Source organism: Trichoplusia ni, chromosome 18 (genome assembly GCF_003590095.1).
Source record: "Trichoplusia ni isolate ovarian cell line Hi5 chromosome 18, tn1, whole genome shotgun sequence".
NCBI classification, from domain to species: domain Eukaryota; kingdom Metazoa; phylum Arthropoda; class Insecta; order Lepidoptera; family Noctuidae; genus Trichoplusia; species Trichoplusia ni.
This window is the reverse complement of record NC_039495.1, coordinates 7,590,980-7,616,215: the sequence shown is the minus strand read 5'-3', so window position 1 is coordinate 7,616,215 and position 25,236 is coordinate 7,590,980. Positions and strand designations below refer to the sequence as shown.

Sequence of the window (25,236 nt, the reverse complement as noted above, 5' to 3'; positions counted from 1 at the left end):
TTTATTGCTCCATGTTATTTAAAATTATGTTCCAGATGCTGCTAATAATCTATTTTAGACGTCTTATAGTACTAAATGTATTATTATTATGACTTATAAATTGTAAATATGAATTTGAGTACATACTTAAGTTAAAATGGAATCTGATGGGAAAGTTACTAATTTTTCTAATGTTTTCAAGACTCTTAATAAAACAAAGCAATAAAATAATGCAGTTTATTAATCTCTTTTCATTTCACCGTTCATAATCTAAAAACCATAATTACAACAAGTATTTGTGCAAATAAAACAGTAGGTACATAATAACATAGGAACTTATTCTAACAAATACACTTATAGATAAACAAATCATGCTAAAAATATAATAATCTGGGGGAGTACCACCACATCTAATAGCAATGTAAGTGTAGGTGTGGAATAGAGACGCCGATCTACGGCAGGTAGTGCGTCTTGCTTCCACAACCATCACACACAATCTTACTTTAAGACATGTAGTAGACTCTAGTCACTGTATTATACTTCAAATGACAAAAATTATGACTTTTTTAAAGAGTAAAAATATTTAAGATTTTACATATTTAGGCATACATTGTGCGCTTGTATCCTGTTTGAGCTTATTTGTGCTTTAATTGTAAGCTACGGAAGTTAAAAATTAACAACCTAAATAGGTATTCTTGACAATGTACTTTTGATAACATCATGTAACATCTACATTTTATCTCATTATTACAAAATATTTTTTGAAAGCAATCAGATCAGATCAAATGGTATGTTTATTTTCAGTTTATTTCATTATTATTTTTTTAACTTTTTATTATGGCTCTTTAAACAAGCCAAAGCATAACTTCTAGTATACTTATTCTTAAAATAATAAATACAACATAGAAATTAACATGAACACAATAAAAACTCTTTGCTTGTAAAGCTCATTGTTGCTATATTTATTAATTAACTTGTATAGGCAAGATGGATGACTTAAGGTGCTTACACAAAAGAAAATAGCTCAAAATATAATAGTATGCAATATTATATCTTATATCGGTAAATATTGAGTTGAATTTGAGACTAAATTAATTTGTGTAGATCACTTTAAGTCTAAGGCCCGGCGCAAATACGGAAAGCTCAGCGCTTAGGATTTTCAAGACATTCTAAAATAAGCCGTAAGCTATTGGTCTAAGGCTGATTAAAGTCTGAGAAGACAAAAAATGCTCGCGCGTTCTCAAAATCACGATGTTCAAACAATAATATACTTTATGCTCCTAGTTTCAGAGTCTACTTTTGTATGGACGAAAAATCATCGCTGAACTTTACCATTTGTCAGTCGGTCCTAAAAAGAAATACTTTATCACACATTTACAACAAAACTTAATAATATACTAAGAAGTTCGTTTTCCACACTAGCGGCTAATAGTTACGCTTCAATTTCTTAAACAATTAACAATATACTTACACAAACCGTTTAAAAATGTTGTAAAAATACAATATGACAGTAAATGCATCGAAACAAGGTACAGATAGTTCAACTCATCTGTGCGCGCGGCGCAATGTGTGCGTGCGATTGTTTATTATGGAAACTTTATGTGTGTGACAATGACACACAAATGAAAGGTATATATTTAAAAGGGTTACCCACATATAGCATCGTGCGCAAAGTTAAGTTGAATTGACTATAAGTATGTACAATTGGGTATTTGACAAAAATATCCAATTAGTCCGATAAGATAGACATCCAAAACATTTCGGATACATATTATTTCTTTTATCGAGAAATAAATGAAGATGATAAAGCAAGCTCAAATCGTGTATTAAGTCACTTATCGGTACACTTTTTACAGACATCTGACATTATTTGCCCCACTTTCTATTCGATTCCAAGATTTATGCGTTTTATCTTCGTATTAATTATTTTATAAAATCAAAAATACGTATACAATTCTTTTTAGAAATCTATCTCATGGTCTTATTGGATTTTTTGAGTCAAATACTATATTGTATAGAAAATAAGGCACGTGGTATTTTTATTCACGTTCTTTGCCTAAACCATTGGATTACACCATACACACGTTAAAAAACAATTGATAGATACTCGGGCTATTAAAAGTTATGTAAAAGCTAAAATGTTGTATATTTGAAATAAGGCTATGTCTTAATTGACAAATATTTGCGCGAACGAATGCATAAGAAGCACCAACATAAAAGTTGAAGATTTTGCTAAGAATCTATACAGTTTGAAAGAGTTGCCATGAAATTAATTTAACACGCTCAATAAGATATTTACATGTAGTATAGATGCAACAAGAACTAAAAAAATATATATTTTACAACTTTTAAAAACTATTTAAACTAATAAAAAGTAATTTAAATAATATATTACAACCAATCTGATCACCAGTACACATAGCTCTTACTGCCATTGCATACGACTCAAATTGGAACAAATAATTTTGCGGCTTTTAACGAAATTCTTATACATAAATACCAACAGGTAGACGCCTAGTTGGCCAACCCAGGTATCGCTGTAGTGATACAGTTGAGACCTTCGGGCACTTCATACATACTGGCGAGAAGTGGCCAAAGATCGCGTAAAGTGGCGCTCTCTCGTATAGAGGCCCAGACACATTTTGGGTCGCCGAGCCAACGCAATAAGTAAATACAAAACTATTCATTGACTTTACGTAATAGTAGTTCACCAAGGAAAGTCAATAAGCAAAAGTCACATTTAGAAAATGCCATTATTGTACAGCGACCTCTACAATATTTTAAAAGTTAAGTAAGGTATTGTTGTTTCGTGAATTTTGTTGTATTCGTACAGAGAATGCCTTGAGCATCAAGCATTTGTTGTTGCAAACCTTAACAAAACTAATTCAAGAAACCAACGAGTAGTCAATTGATCACTGTAATTTAGACTTTCTTTCATACGCAATAAGGTTGATTTTTGCATTAACTACTAAATAAAAAATAGCTTTACTAAGGATTATTTACATGCTAAAGTTTCTACCGCACCGTCCCATTAGTACCGTTTCTATGGCAACGCTAAGGACGGCGAACAATACTGGTCGTTACACAATACTGTACAATCAATTGCCATCACATTCATTTGCATGTTATAACCAAGCAATATAAAGATATTTACAATCATAAGCATTTTCTCAGGCCAACGGTGAATTTAAAATCTATACTAATATTATAAAGCTGAAGAATTTGTTTGTTTGTTTGAACGCGCTACTCTTAGGAAGTACTGGTTCAAATTGGAAAATTCTTTTTGTGTTGAATAGACCATTTATGGAGGAAGGTTTTAGGCTATATACCATCACGCTGCGACTAATAGGAGCGAATATACAATGGAAAATGTGGAAAAAACAGGGCAGGTATAAACTATAACTTATATCTTTTAACTACGCGGACGAAGCCGCGGGCAACAGCTAGTTTAATATAATTCAGTAAAAAATTGTACCTACGTCACTTCATTCGTGACAAAATCCTGACGTAATTTACAGTAGTATAATAAAGGCACTACGATTTTTCTAAGACAACGTTTATAACTAACCACAACTACATTTTAAATACCTTAATAACTTTAAGCGTGGAAACGATGAAAGTTCTTTGAGAAAACTATTTAATTCTCAAAATGGAAATGTTTTAATACCAGGTGGTCATTTTTCCCTGCAAATTACATCAGCTGGTTCAAACTTGTAGAGCAAACATTGACGTTGTATGCTTAAATGAAGTTGATTTAGAGTATTATTCAAAGTATTTAAAATATAACCAAGTTATGGTACCACGTTCGAATATAAAAAGAGAAGTATGTTTACCTAGTGTATAGTTCAAGAATTTTAATAAAAAACATATGAATGTTAGAAAAGTCCTAGAACAATTTAATCGGAGACCCAATTCCACTAAACTACATTATATAAAAAAGGTATACTTATTGAATATTAAATGTCGTTTCAAGAAAGTCGTATTTAGGAAAATAGGCCTTATGTTTAAATCATGCCTTAACTTATTTAAAAGGCAATTGTATCTTACTTTGGGAGGCGGTTAAGGGCCTCTATGGGTAAAACATTGGAATATCTAGCTACATGTATAATTTAATAGAAAGCTCCAAAAATATAGCATTACAACTAGAGTATAAGCTTACTAATATTCTGCTTAACATGTAAAAAAATACCTAAAAGGACATACAAAAATCTTTATAACTATAAACTTATCTAACGAAAAATAAATATGGCTGCTACAACATTTACAAGGCATTTCGGTGTTGCCATTGAATTGTCTTTTCAACGAACAGTTATGGCAACACCATTTACAAGCTACATAATTATGATATGGGGCTTCAGGCGATTATACTGGCTTTATAATTATCAAAAATGTCTGTTAAAGTGGAATATATTAGACTTTAGTTTGGCCAAAAACGACCATTGAAAAAATAAAGGTTGTACAAAACCTTGTGGTCAGACGAATTCAGAAAGAAAATTCAAATTTAGATCAAAAGATTTTCAACTTTACACCGTAGACACAAGATTGAAAATCCAACAAAACTTCAAATTCGGATTAAAATGACAGAAGCCTGTGTTCCACATCAGGTACCTTGGTTTAAAAGGCTCAGACTTATACGAAAGCTCTTCATTTGAACCTCTCCGTCCAGAAGATGTTGGCTAACACACCTGCCAACATAAGAGAACAGTAGAGTACCACTGCTCCCCACCATAACCTCTTCTCCCATTTTCTCTTTTCGAGGTTCCGGAGTACACCGATACCGACTAGGAGACCTGTAAAGGAATTTGATATATGGAAATTTTTGCTTTACACTCTCTTTTGCGAGGAAGTGTCTTTAACTACTGATTAAAAGGTTTATTTTTTGTAGTTGGTAAATAGTAGTAATTAGTGCAGTTAAAATACGGAAAAGTATAAAAAAATCTTTAATCTATTAAAAGTATTAATAGTATACTACATTTACTTCACATTTAGGCACTAGATGGACGGACCGCATTTTAACTGCAATCCAACCGCAAATTGCAGTTCAGAACTACAAAGCAAATATGCAGTCCGGCTGCAGTTTAATTGCAGTAGGCGTGCTATAGGACTGAACACTTGGTTAACAATTCAATTGCAGTCGTGGTAAATGTTTTCGGTTGGAAGGCAGTACAGCCTTAAAGTAATTATAAAAGTCGTTACCAGCAATAGCGCCGGCCAAATGCGCGACGTATCCAATATTCTGGTCGAGATGGCGCCAGTAGCGGTCGTACACCGCCGTGCCAATGTCCACGGCAGCCAGCAGGAGGAACACCAGCAGCTGGATTATTGCGAACTCCATTTCTGACCAGTTCTGAAACGATTAAAATAAACAATTATGTTTTTGCTCGAGGCTTGTGTCAAAATAAGCAAAGGATTCAAACCAAAATGGAGAAATTGTGGCAACTAATGCTGTTACATAACACGAGTCAGATAAATGAATGATCATAATAAAATAGTATAGAATATATTCTTTATTTACACCATACAGTGACATCAGTAAAAATAGTAGCATACAGTGTAACGGTACAATCTTATCGCTAATAGCGACATCTACCAGACAGTCTTTGGATGGACAAGAAAGATAGAAATGTAGAGGTAGGCGACTGGTCTACAATCTGTATTTGAAATAGTATGTAATAATCTTACCATAATAATAGTAGCAACATGAGCAGCGATCAGCGCGTACACGCCACCCGACGCTCCGGCAAGATACACCTTGGGGTCGGTAAGACTGGTTGCTAACGACCCCGCCACCACCCCGGCGAGGTAGACCAGGGTCACTCGCCACCATCGGTGCACCATCTCAAGAGGAACTCCAAGGAACAGCTGTACCAGAAGGTTGACTAGAAGGTGGACAACGCTGGAATTGCAAAGATTGGATAACTATAAAAGTGGTGAATTATTTTGTATTGTTTGGATGGTCATGATAACAATGATTTACAAAAGTGGACTTTACGGCTTTGACATAAAGGAAAGTACTGATATTTAGTTTACTACAAGTCTACGAATGATCTGTTTTTGTGAAGTAAAATACTAAACAGTAAACTGTAGGTATACTGAGGATTGCAAGGAGTTTTTATTGGTTTCTTTCTAGGCATTGAGTTTCTCAATCCATCCCCAAGCACTCCACTAAACAATTGCTACCCGTGCTATTAAGAAACCTTTAATAAGAGTATTATTACTACTGAAAACTGCCATGAAAAATGCAATGCTTTCTACGTAGGTCGATCCTTATTAAAGTTGCAGAGGTTTCGTTCGTTGACCGAAGCCACCGGTATTGTATCGGATCTATAAATAAAAACCTTTCAGCAGAGTACTTAACTCTGATGAGTCTTTGTGACGTATGTGTGTATTTCCTTCATTAAGGAAATTCTGAATATCAATCGGGCATATCCGCATGATGTGAACTATAATGATCATTGCAGTTAATATCCCTACCGCAAAATTTCTTAAATTGTGGTGGAAGGTACCCTTCAAAATATGTTATACGATGATTATAGCTATAGCTGATTTATCGTGGTTTCAAAACGATAATAACGTTAGTAGGCCGAGTGTTTATTGACTATATATTACTTATGCTAAAGGTTGATTAACGTAAAGAAAGTTATTGATCTGTTAGTGTCTGTCTGAAATATCCATCAATTTAATATGTTGAAGCGAACCTAGCCAGGTCAAAAAATTTGACAAGTATATTTCTCTGTTTTTTTTTTACAATATCTTTTTTAATATTCAAAGTTAGCCTGATTTGAGAATTTTTCAGCTTCACCTAATATGACGCTAAGGTGCAAACTACAGAGAATGAAGTAATTTAAAAATCTGCTGTCATAAAAGTGATAAGAATATCCGATAAAACAAACAAAATTAAACGTATTATGACTCTTACATGAGTCAACGCTTGACAAGAGATTACAAATATCTAAAACATTACTCACCCGACATGCACCAGCATATAGGTAAGGAACCTCCATGCTTCCTGCCTCTTATGCGGGTTGTATATGAACAGCTTGGCGATAGTCCCGTTTGCCTGGGTGTACCCCTCGGCGGCGTCGTAGCAGAACAGCACGATCTCCACCAAGGATATGAGGATCATGCAGATAGCTGGTGGCCAGCAGCTGTACTCCTCCTCGTAAGTCCCGTCTGTATACGTGAAGTAACATTTGCCTTTGGCCGGACAACACAACAAAAGGGGCGGGAAATTGGAACGGGATAGGTTGAGTTTTGATTTATTTACGAGGTTTTTATTCGACACGTTTTTGTTTTGTTTTTTCGTGTATTTTGATAATATAAATGCAAGCAGTGTGTATTTATTAAAAGCCACGGTATTTGTTTTGAAATTGAAGTTGTTTTTTTATTATAATGTGGCAACAATGGAACAGATATAGAGCACGCAACGGCCAAGTGACAGCCATTAGATATTGCGACAGAAACGGGATGTATTAACCAATTAAGGCGACGTGTTTCGTTAAAGAGCAAATTGTTTTTAATTGAACGATTACGTTTTGTATATGGTTTACAAAATACGTTCGTTTTGTATTATATATGACGTTTGAATTAAGTAGTAAATTTGTTTTAAAGGAAAGGGAACACAAACAAAACAAAAGGAAAACAAGAGGAAAAAAGAGAAAAAAATATATGTTAGTCAATTGCATTCCATCTTATTTGCTAAGTTAGTTACTAGTTATCAGCAATAAAAGCATTTGTAAATGACTTTTTGAACATTGACCACCAATTAAAATGACGTAGAAAGTCAATATGTCGACATACTAAAAAATATCGGATTAATAATCAGGTATCTAATTGGTGCTCATGCATCAAAATTGAAACACAAGAATCAGAAACGATTACACAAAAATAAACAGTTTTCTTTTTACCCCAATCTACTATCAACAAAAAAGTATACTAAGACCAAGTAGAATAAAACGATTCCAATGCTTGCGTCTTCATTTATTATAATAACAGTGCGTAAAGCCCTTAACCACTAACTTAACAATACACATGCATGGTGACGGTGCATTCAAAGCGACATGATTTGTGATTAGGAACAAGGGCGCCAGTCTATACAGACATAACCTTGAACCTATATATCGTATATAGGTATTTATGTACACTACAAACTACACTGGATTCTATACCATCAACACTCAAAGCAATACTTTTGCAGTTGTGGGAGAGAGATGGGGATACGCTGTGTAGTGCGCTGTCACTCTTCCACAATCACATTGATATTACTTTAATGGTGATCTGAAGTAAAGGTGATAGTTTAGATTATACATTACACTATAATACAGATTTAGAACATGATTTTTAATCCTCGAGTCAAAGCGAGGGGTGTTTATGTCTGACGTGTCTGTCGATGAAGCGATTTCAATTAAGTTTGTATTATATTAAAGGTAAATTATTAGCGAGTGTTCATAGTCATGTTTGATGAAAATCGGTCAACTAATTTCGAAGTTCTGGGTGCAAACGTTTACGCTACAGTTGGAGCTTTTTTTAAGATTGCATACTTTTTTAAGGTCCTTTTATGTCTTATGCTATCTCTGCCATTTTAATGCGTTATGTAGAGACAAATAATAAGAAAAATTATGAATGAGACGCTTATATTAAAGGGACTGATGTGTTACATGGGAATAACTTTAGAGTATAATGGTAGACCTTATGGTTTTTAATTAGAAGTGTCGGCTTTAGATCTGTGCAGCTGTGCGTTCAATTCTTTGCCATGATTCAATAAATTAAATGCAAATGCGAGTGTTATCTCTAAACGAAATCTATTCAGCCGTGATACACATATACAAACAAAAATAGTTTTAAATGTATTCTTTAGAAAACGTAACATATTTTAACTGTGATTGTTTTAAATAAAAACATACCAAAATATTCAATAATCTGTTTAATGTACTTTAAAGTTGTGTCCCACGTATTCCGACACACACTGAAACCAACCGTCTTTTGCTCACTCAAAACTTTATAACTACACTTATCAGTCTTCTTACAAATTCTATGCCACATTTTTTAAGTGTCACTAGTAGTACCGAAGCTTACTCAAAAAAAGATAAACAAAACGCCCGCATCATTAATACATACTTAAAAAAAAACAACTTTTGTAACTACGAATGTATCTAACAAGGTTTAATTTTAATTTGTACACGGAAACACATTCATTTTCACCTTGATAACCCCGGTTTCCCTTTCATTTCGTGCACGTTATTTTTGAAGAATAATACGGTCATTTTTGATCTTTTCGTGGGTCTGAGTACCGAGAGGTTGCTAAACAGGCGTGCACCTGACTACGGCGTAAGATACATACTATGGAAAACCTTTCTGGTGGCTTAGCCGTGCCGCTTTAGCTCGCGTTCTGCACGGCTGGATTGTGACGTAACATTTGAATGGACCACCAACATTTGCGCATTGGATTGGATGCTGGACAAACTTTATTACAATAAGTACGAGCCTTTGAAATAAAGTTTTTGTTTACTGAGTTGAAGGTTCATTTAATTGACAATATTCTTTACCGTGTTTTGATGTTATCTCTGATAATTTGCATAATAAGGTATTTTTAAAGCTTTATTATAGTTGCCTTGGGAAATAAAGATAATCAAAGGAAAATCTCTAATAACAATTTAACAAGGCTAAGAAATTTTGGAATAAACTTAACAAGCGTATCTGAGACCCTAGGAGATGACAATCGGTCCAATTGAGTACGTCTTGACTGTCGAACAATTTTCCTGTTAACAACAAAATGAATTGTCATATCGTGGTCACATAGCGCATAGAGGTACTTGGGTTTAACGAACGCTTTTTAAATATGACATGACCCTTGTTATTGTCATATTTCGTAACCTTCGTTGCAGTTTTAATGTTTGTCTATAAGAATATTGTTTTTATTTTATTCGAGCATTTGAACATACATGTCTAAGATTAGAAGGGATTTCGTTATAAGCGATTTTCTAGGGCGTTGTTAAACTCGCGTCAGAACAAGAGACTTGATCGAAAATTCGTAAGACGAAAACCTTAGTATCGCAATAAATAGATATTGTATTTTACCAAATCAATGATAGTACTTCTATAATGATAATTATTAAAGCAATTCGTGCAAAATCAGTCCCTACGCATTCCATAATAACAAAAATGCAGAACGTTAATTTTCAAAATTTCACTACTGCCGGTACTCCTAGGGTGCAACCTGCTTTAATTTTATAAGTATGTGCGTGTTTTTTTTATTAGCGGGGTGAAGGTAACTCTAACTAACTAACTACAATTGTTTACACGTAAACAATACTACTGACGTATTTTAGTTACAGAAAACACGCGTGTAATTAACGCAAGTTTTGGTCAAAGATTCTAGGAATGACTATTGTCATTTACTATTAATTAATTACTTTAACAAATCCAACGTCTTTAAATTTAATAGTATTTCCTCAAGTCAATTCTGCTTATAAAACTACTAATAAACGAACTTATTTCCGCAAATATATGTCTGAAACCAATTTATCTAAAGTAGTATTAGTAACCGCAAAATTTTCCTCTGAAATTGAGTTTTTGTTTAGTCATTACTATTCAGCCATTGAGTCAATATTTGAGGCTAACTATAATTATTCACGACCTCATTCATCTCAGCCTGTCAATTAATATTATATTATTCAATTGTTTTGCATATATAGACAGTTTATGAATGATGTCTAACCTACTTTCGTACGCTATTAAGTTTTAATCAAGGTTTAAAGTGCTTAGTTCAGTCTAATTAATTGATAAGGATGATAAGTTTTAATTGTAGTTTAATAATAGAGATAATATATGGCATTATTATATGTATTAAGTAATTTTTTTCACACGATTCAAAGTGGAGATGTAAGATTTCTAGTTTTACAGTTTACTATGTAATTAAAAATTTGAATGTCATTATTTATTTAGTTTAGTATAATGGTGTGCCTTCTTTGTGCTTGTGACTTCAATCAACTTGAATGTTGTGAAACCCCCGCGAGGCAAGGATTAAATTGAATAATACAGTAATAGCAGTTATTAAAAAAGTGATTTGCAAGAACATTTTATTTAAAAAAAGTCTTAGTGTTTTCAATATACTTAAATACTCAAAGCCACTATCAAAGGTTACCTAAATATATACGAGCTAAGTCACGCTAAGACCACTGTTTGCTCTTAAAACTCGTAAGGCGAAATCTACTTTGTAATGCATATTTGGAAGCAACTGGTGAAACAAAATACATGAACAATAAAAAATATAGTATTCATTAAATAAATGATTTAGAATTGAGAACAGAGTAAACTATGGAATTTCTTTCATTCTTCTGCATAGGAATGTCATTTTGGAGCCGCACGCGAGTCAACTTAGAGTCATAAGTTACGAAACCTAAAGCTATCAATTAGCACTTAAGTCAATTAATAAATAAAACCATGGGTAACACAGATAACCCCACTAATTACAAGCGTTCAAGTGCTAAGAAACGAAGAGATTCAAGATTCTAAGGACTCCGAACAGCGACACAATATTACTCAGTCAACTGTCGGTTATTTTTCTATATTTCTTTTTATATAGGTATAAATGCCGGATCAAACAAATAAAACCGTATTTTATCACAGTGATAATCGATGACTCTTTTAAACGGCACACGTGCCGTGATAATCGTTATCGAGTATTTTTAAAAGGTTGTATTGATTGCAACTATCACTAAAATCTAACTATTACTAATAATTCCAGCCTATAATATACGTCCCACTGCTGGGCACAGGCCTATTCCAGTATAGGGAATGTTAGGCCATTGAACGCCACGCTAGTTTACTGCGGGTTGGCGATTTCAGATTCCAATATTTGGAATCCAGGTTTTTGCCCATGACGTTTTCTTTCACCGTTTTTCAGTGGTTTCTTATAGTTAAGAAAGTAGATATAACTTCAAAAAGTCACATTATACTTCCCCTGTATTGGGATAGAACTTGCACCTCGTATATACAAATCCATTACCAGACTATTATCTCTAAGCTACAATTATCTAACTTAAGACGGTGAATACTCGATTTAATTACTTAATCTTCCAATCTTCTACAATATCACTATATAAATGTGGAAATGAAAGTGACATCCTCGTGTAATTCAGTTCACTGAAAAACAACAATGCCTTTACATAACAAAGATTCTCTCAATAAAAGAATCTAGAATTGTTACCAAACCAGAATTTTAAAAACACTTAATGATGAAGCAAGATTTTTTCGTTGGAATATTCGTTGTTTTGAAGATTTAAGAACGAAAATTGGTTTAATTTATGTTTAAGAACTAGGTAATGTTATGCGTTCGACTACATGTGAATACGTGTGCTGTTGTACAACAAAACAAAATCATTTACCCACGCTTTGGTGTCACAGTTTGCACTCGCACACTTCTTGGTTTGAGCGCTACACTATAGCGCAGAGATTGCGGCTTTTCTTCTATTCTAAATATTTCGTAATGTATTGGGGGCCGGCGATGTATCTTGTTCTCTACGGGCAACAGAATTGATTTTATTTTTGGCATCACATTCATCGAATTATTTTCAATTGGCCCTCACTAGGCGCCTATGTGGCAACGCAATGTCAATTATATTACGACTCGTTATACTACAATCAGTTTAATGATTTAAATAATAAAATATGATGTCCTCTTTATTGTGTTAATTATAAACGCCTTGTCTTAGTTTAGAAGCATAAAATTAAAGTGCAAACAATAAAAATGTCATTAAAATGAATTCATATCGTCCTCTAAACCCGAACTCACCCACACGTAGTTTGCGGTCAGTGGTTAGCCTAAATGTTTAGAACATTACCGCACATAATCTTTAAAGAATTCCGTGGTAATACTACAAATATTGAAGAAAACAAACATTACATATTTATACTGGATGAGTGAATGGGCGTGGTGAGTAATAAAAGTACAAGGTGAAATACTTCGCCGGTTCGGATAAGATATGGATTTGTGAGTGCATTTTTATCGTGACTGTACGAACTAACGACGAATTGTTTTACGTGGAAAGCTTATAAGAAGATGTATTTTTTCCTCGGAATTTTTATATTATTTCTGATTTGCAAATCGACTAGTCACAATTCGGTAAAGCGTGTCAGAAATCTCAGTCGTTGGTACAAGTTGAAAGTCAGGTCTAAGGTTGAAAATTAACCGTTACTTTATTTGTTTTCGATTTAAAATAGTTCAACTCGATTTGATTTTGATTGACAATTGGTTCTCAGTAAAAGCAAATAGCAATTTTGTTCCATATAATTTATTTTGCCGTATGTATTGACGATGATAAGATATGAACGATCGATCAATAAACCAATAAAACCGAGTCAAGTATAAATTTAACTGTTATACTAGGAAGAAATCGGTATACAAACGTGTGTATTTAAATATATTAAAATAAAAAATTAAGTTTGGTTCAACACATCTTCATAATCATTTCTAGCAATAAACGATGTTTTCATTTTCTTGAGATAGGTCACGAACGAATCAAAAGTCTTTTTGAAGTGCTTTTCGTTAATATTCAACTCAATTCATCTGTACTACGTAATTTTTTATATCTGTTACAGAATTTCAGAATAGATGAACCGATTTTATTAATAAGCATTTTTTTTATTTCTAGGCGTAAACCGCGTTATAGTGGTAGTTTAGTGTCGCGGAAGGATTTGCTGGGAGGCCTATGCCCAGCAGTGAAAAAAAACATAAACCTAGGGCGTTGTACTTATAAGTTTGACGTGTCTGACTGTGACATCATTTTCAGACAGTTCAACGTAAATGTTTTGCGAAATCGGTCGAGTCGTTTAGAAGTTTTGGGGTTGAAGTTTTTGTATGTCGGTGGTGAGTAAAATTATTATTATTTTTAATCTTGCTCAACTTAGACATAAACATAGTTAGGTTACTAGGCAGTACTATCGATGTTCATTAGTGAGTTAGTTATTACATTAGATACCGGTAATCAGAACAAATGTGATAACTCAAGGCCTATCGGAATGTTTTCACAACATTAGATAATAGGATTACGATTCTAGATATGAGTCAAAGACAATATAGCGTCATAGCGTTGTGGCTTTTAGGTTTAAAGAGCGGAGTTTGAATTCATTGACTAGACTTGTCACATTACATACATAAAATTATTATTATTTTATATTTTAAGGAATAATTTCACTTTAATTCGGAAGAGTATCAAAATTTGGTATTGTATTGTTTATTAAAAGTGACTCCATAATGGATAACTTTGTACTACCGTTAAAGACTTAAATTAGTGTAGTTTAATTGACTTTTATTATTGCTTTAATAAGAAACTTAGCTCTAATATAATTAATGACTTTTTTATTAAATAAGTATGTGATTCATTTTTACAGATACCCATTATATTTTTAATTTTTTTCAATATACAGTACACTAAATTTATCATTAATTCATCATGTGGATGTATTGATGTATAGCCCAATGCCAGAGTTTAAACCTTGCAGGCCTTTTTAAAATTACTTTAAACAGAGGAAAAACGGTAAATAAATTATTAAAATTCAGAAGTGCATTGACGTGAAGGTTGTATGTTATCGTAAGATGTTCATAACATCGTTGACAGTCACGTATTGTTAGATAGCACCAATAAATAATGAACGTCGTCTTATTGTCTTGTTTATACAATAAATAACTAGAAACCATTATCCTTGCGGGCTAGCAGTTGACCACAAACGGATTTCATTTATAAACATTTTGTGGGGAACGGTAGGTGAGTGATATTTACAGTTACTTAGAACTAACGATAATTTCCTTGTAAACTTGTTTGTTTGTAGAGTCACTAGCTGGCATAGATGATGCTAGTAAGGTTTCATTATAATCTAATTACAGAATAGTTGAATTAATATTAGTTTTGGTATATTGAAGACATTTTCAGGAGCAGAGACCTCCTAATTCTAAACGTAACAGGTCTGCCTATCTACTTTTCAATATAATTAAATTCAGAGAAAGAGAAAAATGAAGGTAATGTACGAATAATTCATTTTTATGATTAATTGCTTGCTTGCTTGACCGAGCTTAAATATTCGTTGGTACATCCTGGATTACAGGAGTTGCAATGACGGGCATGTGTGGCGGCATAGACCCAAAAAAGTGGATGTAAGCAACTCAGCAAAACGGGGTCTCTTTAACTCTCTCGACAGCCATCGCGAGGTAACCCGACGACTCTAACTTTGACCTCTATTTATGTCTGTAACCCCAATTTGGATAGCCAAGATAAAGACAGACTAAGGTCAAGGACGAAAACAAGAAGACACGATGAGGATAAACAAATAAATACGCGTTCGAACAAAAGTCATTAACCTTTAAGTATGTCCATATTTAAAGAAGGCTTTACCGCTAAATCTTTAAATAAATAAGATGGTTCTCGTAATTTAACGTCTTTATTTAAGTTTATAGCTGTAGAGCATATCCATGCTTACTGAGATACTGGCATAAACACAATTGATAATTTCTTGTTTTATTTCTTGTCTTCGTCACGTTATTTACACGTTAGGCAAAATAAAATAGGCTAAAAATATTTATACGAGTTTCGCAGAAGGCAGTGAGTTTTATCTTCATAAACTGCACGCCTCAGAGTGCCTAGACAATGACACATCGCGTTATCGTAGGCAAAAAACAATAAAATTTGAAATTATAGCAATGATATTACTTATATTCAAGAGAGTTAATCAGCATTAATACTCGGAGAAATTCAACTTGTATCCTAGTGACCTACCAACCATCTCCAAATGTAAGGAAATTGGTGTTATGTTGAATTGGTAGTAGGACCCTTGGTACCGAAGCTTTATAATTTGGAAGGAAAATAGACTTCGATACCTAAAAACATGATTGTTTGGTATCCTCAGTCCAATGAGGTTTTATAGCCAATATTAGAACGTTATTAAATTCATGCGGTTCGATTGGTCGATCGTTGTAATATGAATTTGGAATGAATTTTGAAGCTTTTAATAACAGACCACAACACTGTTATTAAATTATGTGTTTAAACTGACATACTGAATGATAAATGAAAACATAATATTCGATGTCAAAAGAAGTTTAAAATTTGGGATGTCTGAACAACGTATGCTAAAATACAAACAACACAGAAATATACGTTTCCTTGGCAGTCGTTTAAAAATGAAATAAAAATTACTTAGCACACAAACAAATACTGTAGACAAAAACATTACCCTCCTTCTTTGGCAGTCGGGTAAAAAACAACCAGTATGCACATTTAAACACCAGAAATGAAAGCCGAATGTCGCCGAATGGGGGGTATGAAAACATAAAAAAAAACATTGAAAATTAAAAACAAATTATTGACAAGTACCACGATCAGTTGTCGAAACAGCCCGGAAACCTGTCCATGGACCTATCAAACAAAATTAGTAGTTATCTTAATATGTTATATAGGTTAATTACTTAATAAATTTACAAATACATAGGTAAACATACATACATACTTATACTAGTAGAATCAGTCTCTCATATGTATAACTTAGACTATCGAATTTTATCACAACGGCTATCAAATCTATTTAACAGGTGAGTTATAGTTCACACAATAAACATGCGTTCAACCATACGCCCATATTAGAAATCTAATTATAGTCTACGCAAGCTCTAGTGCTCACATTCCTCAAACATAAAACAATTAAACATAACTACTGACTCTCCTTTGCATTTCGATACACAAGTATTCGATTTAACAAGAAATTAAATCTAGATTTTTCAATAAAAAACTAGGTACTAAGAAAAAACCGACCAAGAAACTTGAGTCGGAAAGTGCAAAGGAGGTTAATTAATATTTACATGCTGGACGGATGACAACAACAGTACGAAGCATAAAAAAAAACTGAACTGTCATCTCCGCGTTACGTTCTATTTTTAAATAATTTTTTTTTGCGTATACCTTGTAATTTAAAAGCTTGTACTGTCGTTGAACTCGCATAATATATATTCAATTAGGCTAGTCAAATTAAAACTATATCAACTTTCTTCCCTTCCAAGGTTTTAATTCATTCGAGCCACTTTGTCATGATTTCGACTGTGTAAGGTGTCAACACCAATGCAGTGTAGGTGTAACTTGTAATAATTGTCATTAAAACATAAAACATCAATTTTGAAATATTATTAAACTGTGTCAAAATCCACGTATTAAATTATTTACAAACAAATGTGGAACGATAAGACACGTGCGTGATATAACGAAATACAAATACTAGACAGTTTCTGACGGTTTAGATTAAAATAAACAAGATTTTTAATAAATACGCGTCTACAACTTGAATTTCGTTGCGCTTGTATAATATGCCAACATTACGGCAAAAAAAAAACGATAATCATGACATAGTAACACCTATACCACACTAAAAACAAAATATTTACAATAACTACAGCAAGAATAATTACAAGCGTTAAACTATGTGCTTGGTAAATAAATAGTAGTGTATTAATCCATAGTGTCTATTTTATTAAATGGCTGACTTTTCTATATGAGAGCTTGGAGAAAGTGATTTAAACTTGCTTGCTGCTTGCAACCCACGCGGGGATCGCATTGAAATACTATCGTTAAGTGACATTTCTCATAAATAATAATATGTATTTGAGTCATGTTCTATAATTGAAAATTATTCTTACCAGCCTGCATTTAACTGTGTAGGCAAAGGTATCAATTCAAACAGCCAGAATCGAGCATTGACTATAGCTTTTTTTAAATTCATACTCCAATTCATTTGGTAATTCTGTATGACTTTAAGTCTGTGTAAGATTGTGTAGGATTCAAATCTTAAATTAAACTATACACTTAACAATATAAGTACTCAGAACAATCAAAAACAATTTGACAATCATCACAATGTTTTTCATAGATTCATAAGAATATGCATCATAATATTCATGCATCATATAAAATTACCTGTAGTATCAACGGGTCCGCGTTGTGGTATAATCGAATGCACATATCTGGCAACGAAATGTCCAAAAACTGCCTTTAAATCAGGGTTGTGCATCATGGCGACAAACTCGTTGAAGTCTAGGAAGCCTGAGTTGTCTCTGTCAGCAAGTTTCATTATCTTGTCGACAACATTGTCGGGTAAGTCGTGTTCGTATTCTCTCGATTCGATAATCTCTTTAAGTTCCACGTAGGATATCCGGCCATCTTTGTCTTTGTCGTACTGTAAAGAAAGAAATGGTTATTAGAGGGATTCATTAAAAAGGCTAAATACAGGCGGGATGTTTGCTTTCGAGCAGTAACAAATTATAAAGAATGCTCAAAGTATCTAAATTCTACTGCACCTTAGGAATAAATAGTATCTTAAAAAATCTTTAAAAATAATATTAACATACATTAATCTTAGATAGCAAATTGCTAAATAAAAATTAAGATATATTGAATAATTTATTTTTACACAGATAATATATTACAGCTAAACAATAGACCAGAATAATCAATTAGAATTATGTTTACATATTTACTATTAAAATTCAACGTTAAGTCAAGGAATTTATATAACATAATGCTTAGTTCCGATAAATTATTAATGTTATTGTTGAAAAAATAAAAAAAGCATTTTTTTTACACCGTTAAAATTTTAATTAATATCGCTCACGTATAATAATATGACTTAAAATATTTAAATCATTTTTAATAAATCTAAAATCGGACATACTTCTAAAGTTTCTCAGTCTAGCCTAGATTTAAATAAAAAAAAAACTCAGTCTACAGTCTGTAGTTATAATAATATTTTGAATCCGTTAGCGAAAGTATTAGAGAACTACTTCAGACTAACATTAGACACTGAAATGTAATTGATTAACCAAAAACTGTACTTCAAAACATGAATTAATAAAACTTTATTAAGTAAGCAGTTAAATGCGATACAATGTAGTAGTAGCACGCACAATATGGCAACACGACAATATAACACATGCATGGCAACTCTACGAGTCATCCATAGATTTAATTTAATAAAAAAAAAAGAAAAAAACACAAAACATTTTTTCACGGATACGTATAAGACCTAGATTGCATAACCTTGTTTCCTTGGAAGGTCAACAATACAAGGCCGTTAGTAGTTCAAACAAATAAACATTATGTTAGTTTATAACCAGCACGCGTCGATCATGATTACTTGTATTGTTTTCGGTAAATACTGCATTTGGGATTTCCCCTTACATCATTGACATTTGCTTTATTCGCTAATCTAAATTTAAATATATCGCCTTATAAGTAAAGGAAATCTTAGTTCTGTATGTTTAAGGCCTCCTTTACAAGTGCTAAAAAGAGAGTTTTCAGTGTTCCATGCTTTAAATAAATTAGTGCGCTGAATATTCTATTAATACTTCTTTAATTCTTCAATTCAGCCTTTGAGGCAAGGCGAATACTCTGCTTAAGGATATAAAAACTTTCTTTGTAAATAATATATTTAGTTTCTCCCTATTACGATGCCTAAAAACGAGGTTAATAATTATAGGGAAATCTAGCCAGCGTGCATTTAGCGAGCGTCAATGAAGTTGGCAAATCCGTGAAGATCGATTGATCTGGCTCACGACCTCCTTTGACTATGGTACCCAAGTGGTAAACGATGAAGTTCGTTTTCGAAAGTTACTGTACTTGCCTGTTTAATTAGCACGATCGAATGGTGTGTTTTTAACATATTAAGGTCTCATTTAAAAAAAAATCGTACAAAAAACGTGATATTAAAATCATAGCTTCCGTAATATCAATTGTACTCTTCGATAAGTCAATTGGTTATTAATAATTGATGCAACGGTTTACTGACGCCTATTTATCGGGATTGTCCGACTAGTCAATTAGGGGTTAAAAATAGTCAGCAAAATTATTTTAATTATATTTAATCATATTCGTTCCACTAAAATATCATAATGAAGTTATTAATTAATAAAATCCGGTACTAAATTTCATGACAATTACCGAGTTTCTATTTTAACCAAACTTTTTGCATGACTTTACATGCTTATACATTTTTCTCAAGGACAGGAAACGATATTAATAATACATTTGTTTATAATAAAGCCCTCAACGGGCGGATATCTAACCTTCTAAGATACCATTCATATGAATACTAAGACCTTCACTATTGGGAACGTAACATCATATCTAATCTGGTATCTATAGTAAACAGGATTAAAGAGGATTTGTGTAACTGGCTGTATGTTCAGGTGTATACTTAGCCGCCTTTTATTGATAGATTGAATCAGGAAATTTTCGCTTTGGAAGCTAGCTCAAATTATAAGAAAATGAGAACGCATAAAAGGATATATTTGGATTTCGTATGGTATGATACCCCTACGACTTAGTAAGATAAGAATTTCGTATTATTCGGTAAACCACAATTTTACGACGATTAAATTGTTTAAGCTCTTCAAAAAGGTGGAGGTTCTCAAATCGTCTGTATTTTTCTATCTATATGCTGCTCGTTTTGCGGTATGAATCGTGTCTTATGTTTTTTCTTATATGCAGTTTTGATAAGCCGGCTAGGTATTACTGCTTCAAAAACCCGAGCATCAGTCATAAGGTCACCTAGATAGCAGTGGATAGTGATACCTACGGTAATTCAAACTTATATAATTCGTAATTAAATGATAGATCAAGGTATCCACTGGAAGAGTTAAATAAACTTATAAGTTGTAATCTCAAAATATTACTTGGCTGAAAGAAATGAAATGAAATCATTTCATTCTCTAAATGAGGTATATCATCACTTTTACATGTCTTCGTCAACTAAATCAGGGTCAATTTATTTTGAACTACGGTTGAATTTAGTTATTATAGTTTATTTCGAGAGATATGTATATGAGTCACATGGGGAATTATTCTTTGATGTCAGGACATGAAATTAATACAATTGACAACGTAAAGCGAGCATGACTAACGTGTCTAGACTCATTCCATAACTGTAGAGTTTCAGGCGACTTTTCGTTTTTGTTGGTAACATGGTATGCATATGTTAAAGACAGGGTAGACTGAGCGATAATCCTTTTTTTGGTTTGGTAATCCCTCATGGGCGTTCATGAACCTACGGAATATGTAAAGATATTAACAGAATGAATAGTATGAAAGACTTATGCTTGAACTGACGCAGTGGGGTCCGAAAAATCCGAAATGCGGCACAAATTTTCGTGATAACTTGTGCTAAGTGCTTTCAAATGAAATCTGAATTTAGTTCAAATGAAATAATAGTAAAAATTAAAAAAAAATAATAATATTAAGTATGTCAGGTAATGTGGTCACTGACTTATCTATAGTACCTACAAATAGTCTAGAGAAATAAAAAATACAAAAAAGGAAACAACTCATCACAAAAGGATTATCATACCAACTGTTGCATAATCACCATTTACTTTATTGTTGTTACGGCGGCAACAAAAATCCATCAACTGCAAACTGTTCTACTCTATACCTATGACGGGTCATGAGATACAGCCTGGTGGCAGGGGAGCTGAAATAATTGGGTCCCGTTTGTTACCTTAAAAACGATATAGCATGAGTTCATCTTTGGTTAGCTTAACTGTCGTTGCTGACAAATATCAGGTATGTTGAGACGTGATTAATTTACAGATAGCAGCCTAATACGTTTAGCATTCAATCATTAAACAAAAGTCAAGTGAGAAAACGGACTGAAGTTTAGAAGTGCATGTAATTATAAATGCAAGTTAATGGGTGTTAATTAAGGCCGTACTCTGTTTAAAATTGCATTGTTACTGTATAATGACGCTATTTCCTGTCGTTATGAGTATAATTACCTCCAGATTTCGTTTAGCTAACCATGATAGGTATGACCTAGCTAATGGCTTGCAATTATATTCACTCTTTGATATAATACTTTCTAATTATTGAATATCCTGATATTTGTTGTCTTGTTAAGGGAACAAAATTTTAATATTCAATCTCAGCTTTACGAACTGACAAAATGTCTATAATACTGGTGTATACCTAAGTTTTATTTTTTCAAAGGTCCAATACTAAAATATTTAGTTTTATGCCTCATAAATCTGACAGTATCAATATACTTTTATTGCTCATTGTACATATACGTCTTTTCGTTAGGAATTCGGTGAGGTATCAGCCTGGAATTTAGATACAAATATTGCCGATGGCCGGCAGAGTAAACTAGCTTATTACGGTAAAAGCAGTTATTTAAATGACAACATGATGCTTATACGTCATAACGTGAATGACAATGATGTGTGTAGTTTTTCCGTTTAGATAAAACTGAACAATAAGGTCATTATATGATACATATTATACAATAATGGAACTAACTAGATTACGTAGCTATTTAAAACAAATTAGTTCCATATCAAATGTAAATAATACTATAAAGTACGAGGTATTGCTTTTAGACTGAATAGGTTAGTTATTTGGGCCACGTTTAATCGCTTCATAAGTGCCGAAAAATCTAGTTGGTTGTGTAAATATTAGCTTGGAAACTAGTTGGTTTGGTCATAATGTTTGTGTGTGACCTCATACCTCGTTAATTATACTCGTGTACTATAAGCAGATTAGCAAAACGAAATGTAATCTAATTCGAGGTTTGGGGAGATATCGCTAACCCATACAGTATGACTATCTCAGTTTTGAAAGAGGGATGCCGCTCTACACCGTTTTTAGTCATATCTATACTAATATATAAAGCTGAAGAGTTTGTTTGTTTGAACGCGCTAATTTCAGGAACTACTGGTTCAAATTGAAAAAAATATTTTATTTATTTATTTAACAATTCATGTACACGGAAAATTCACAAAAAATATGGGATATGAAAATACATGTACAAAGGTACTGCTTATTTCTATAAGAAATCTCTTCCAGCAGACTTGCGAAAGGAGAAGAAAATTAGAAATATAGACATAGGTGCACAAATTTGCAAGAGAGAATAATAAGATAATAATATATACTGTGTATGGTTAAAGGAAAAGAAATAGGAGAGCAAAGATAAGAATATAGATAATACATACTAGATAGTGACACGAGAAAAACAATATAAAAAAAAAGAAACAAAACAACATAAATTAAGAGGACAGGTAATGTTCCTTCACTCGTCTCTTAAATATTGAAATAGAAGGAGAGTTTCGTATGTCAGGCGGCAGTGAGTTCCAGAGTCGGACTGCATGCACAGAAAAGGAATAGGAGTAAAAGTCCGTGCTGTGAGGATGGAACTTAAGGAGGGTTTTGAGGTGGGATCGACACGGAGCGTCAGGAGGCTTAACATAAGAGAAACGCTCTCGCAGATAGGATGGATATTGAGGATTATGTAGGATGTTGAATAGGAGACATAATATCCGAGTGTTCCGGCGAAGTCGGATCGGGAGCCACTTGAGATCCTTGCGGAAGTTGGAGACGTGGTCGTACTTACGTAGCCCGAAAACAAACAATTTTAGTGTTGAATAGACCATTCATTGAGGAAGGTTTTAGGCTATATACCATTACACTGCGACAAATAGGAGCGAAGATACAATGGAAAATGTGGAAAAACAGGGCAGGTATAAATCATAACTTATATCTTCTAACCACGCAGACGAAGTCGCGGGCAACAGCTAGTTGCATATACAACTGCAACAGTTTCCTTTCAAAACATGGGTGTAGGTGTTGCAGGCCCCTAATCCGCTTATCATTCTGCTCTATGAGATTCTACAGTATTGCTGGAGAGTTTGTAACGCGATTTCCTCTATTTCTCGTTTTTTTTTTAATTTCAAAGCTTTTATATGTATTTGATTATAAGAGCTTGTTTATAGTAGACATCTCAATATCAAGACATCGATCCTATTTTTGGTAGTTTCTTTCTTCTTTATTATAGAGCCATAGGAGAGTTCAGTTCATTGGGGTTATTTGTATGGCCTATTGAATTTAAACAAGCTTTCAAATCATCATTCGGACATTTATTTCATGTAAATGAAGATGGAAGGTTGTAAAACACTACTAGCACGTCTACTCTTACAACTCTACATCCTCATTTGCATGGCAAATATATGACCGAGGATTTTATGAAAGAGTTAAGCTTTTGCTACAAAATATAAATGGCATATAGAAGACAGAGATAAAAATATATCTAGTAATGAAAATACATAGATGCGTGCTTTAATCGCAAGTCTTCATTTGCTTTTACTTCTTCATTATAGATCTCCCCTCATAAAAAAACAATCAAAAATGTCACAAACATAACGGAATTAGTCATACCAATGCCAATTGTTTCAGGAATGATATCTAGGAATCATTCACTAGTTAGAACACAGTGCATGACTCATGATTCTCGTTCGTACCGTACGTACTGTACGTAGGTCATGAATAGTTGAATATAATTGAGTTAGAGGAAAATTGGCAATGTCACACTGTCTTTTTATCGCCGTTCTTTAAATTTGAATGAGTCAGACAAGAAAAGATTTTAGTGTCCGTGTTCATATGTATCTCATCATTTTATCGTACTTTTTACAGCTAGCAACTTCTAGGCACTTCATATAAGTAAGGACAGTTTCAAAACAATACAAAATAAAGAGCAACTGACCACCTGACCAGTCTGACTTGACTGAGAAACTGACTTTCAGGCCAAAATACGGACTTAGTGACGTGAGTGGTATGGGATAGGAATTTAAAGGTATTAGAATAAGAACTCTGGTTACTAGTAGTACACCGTCAATCTAAGTCAAATTAAAATTCTGTACACCATCTTTTTTATTTGAGCTAGCAACAAGATATGGGCACGTATAATTCCAGTTTTTCAAATAATTGTTTGACGTTAATATCGTTGAGAATAACCGGATTACAATATCGTTATAGCATACCACATTATTGATTTATGCAAAGCAGGTTTCTGATAGGAAAAAGCTAAAGCGTCGTTAACGTATAAAGATGGATTAGAGTAATGAGCTAACCAATTATCGGGGAAGCGAGAAAGAACTACGCGGTGGAGAGCGGCATCTCTTTTCCACATTTGCCAGTAAAAACTTATATTCAGTAAAACAATTAATAATCAAACCAGATTGACTCGAAATAGTAACACCGGGGGATCCGTACATATAGGCTAAAGATGAACAAATTCTTGAAAAAATTGTTTCTTCGTGGCAACAGGTCTCAGGAAATAGGCCATTTATAAAAAAAAAAACAACTTCCTAGCTATTTTACGGTTCATAAGAAGCACCTTGGTGACGACTGTGCAGACTGACAAATATCGGTGCCTCAGTAATAGGGCTGCGTTTGATTG

The 25,236-nt window shown here is 33.3% G+C and overlaps 1 protein-coding gene across 3 annotated transcripts in view; it reads right to left on the bottom strand.

Moving 5' to 3' along the window:
• Positions 1-4,346: 4,346 nt before the first annotated feature.
• LOC113502791 (rhomboid-related protein 2) overlaps positions 4,347-25,236 on the bottom strand; it is a 28,970-nt gene continuing 8,080 nt past the window's right edge. Inside the window, exons 2-7 of one of the 3 annotated variants that reach the window (XM_026884484.1) lie at positions 17,934-18,192; positions 16,347-16,388; positions 6,948-7,176; positions 5,662-5,875; positions 5,176-5,326; positions 4,347-4,769 (exon numbers count right to left, since the gene is read on the bottom strand). In XM_026884484.1, coding sequence (XP_026740285.1) covers positions 4,624-4,769; positions 5,176-5,326; positions 5,662-5,875; positions 6,948-7,176; positions 16,347-16,388; positions 17,934-18,192 — 1,041 coding nt within the window. In that variant the 3' untranslated portion in view covers positions 4,347-4,623. The remainder of the gene's footprint in view (positions 4,770-5,175; positions 5,327-5,661; positions 5,876-6,947; positions 7,177-16,346; positions 16,389-17,933; positions 18,193-25,236) is intronic. The other 2 variants (XM_026884485.1, XM_026884486.1) reach the window with 2 other exon arrangements.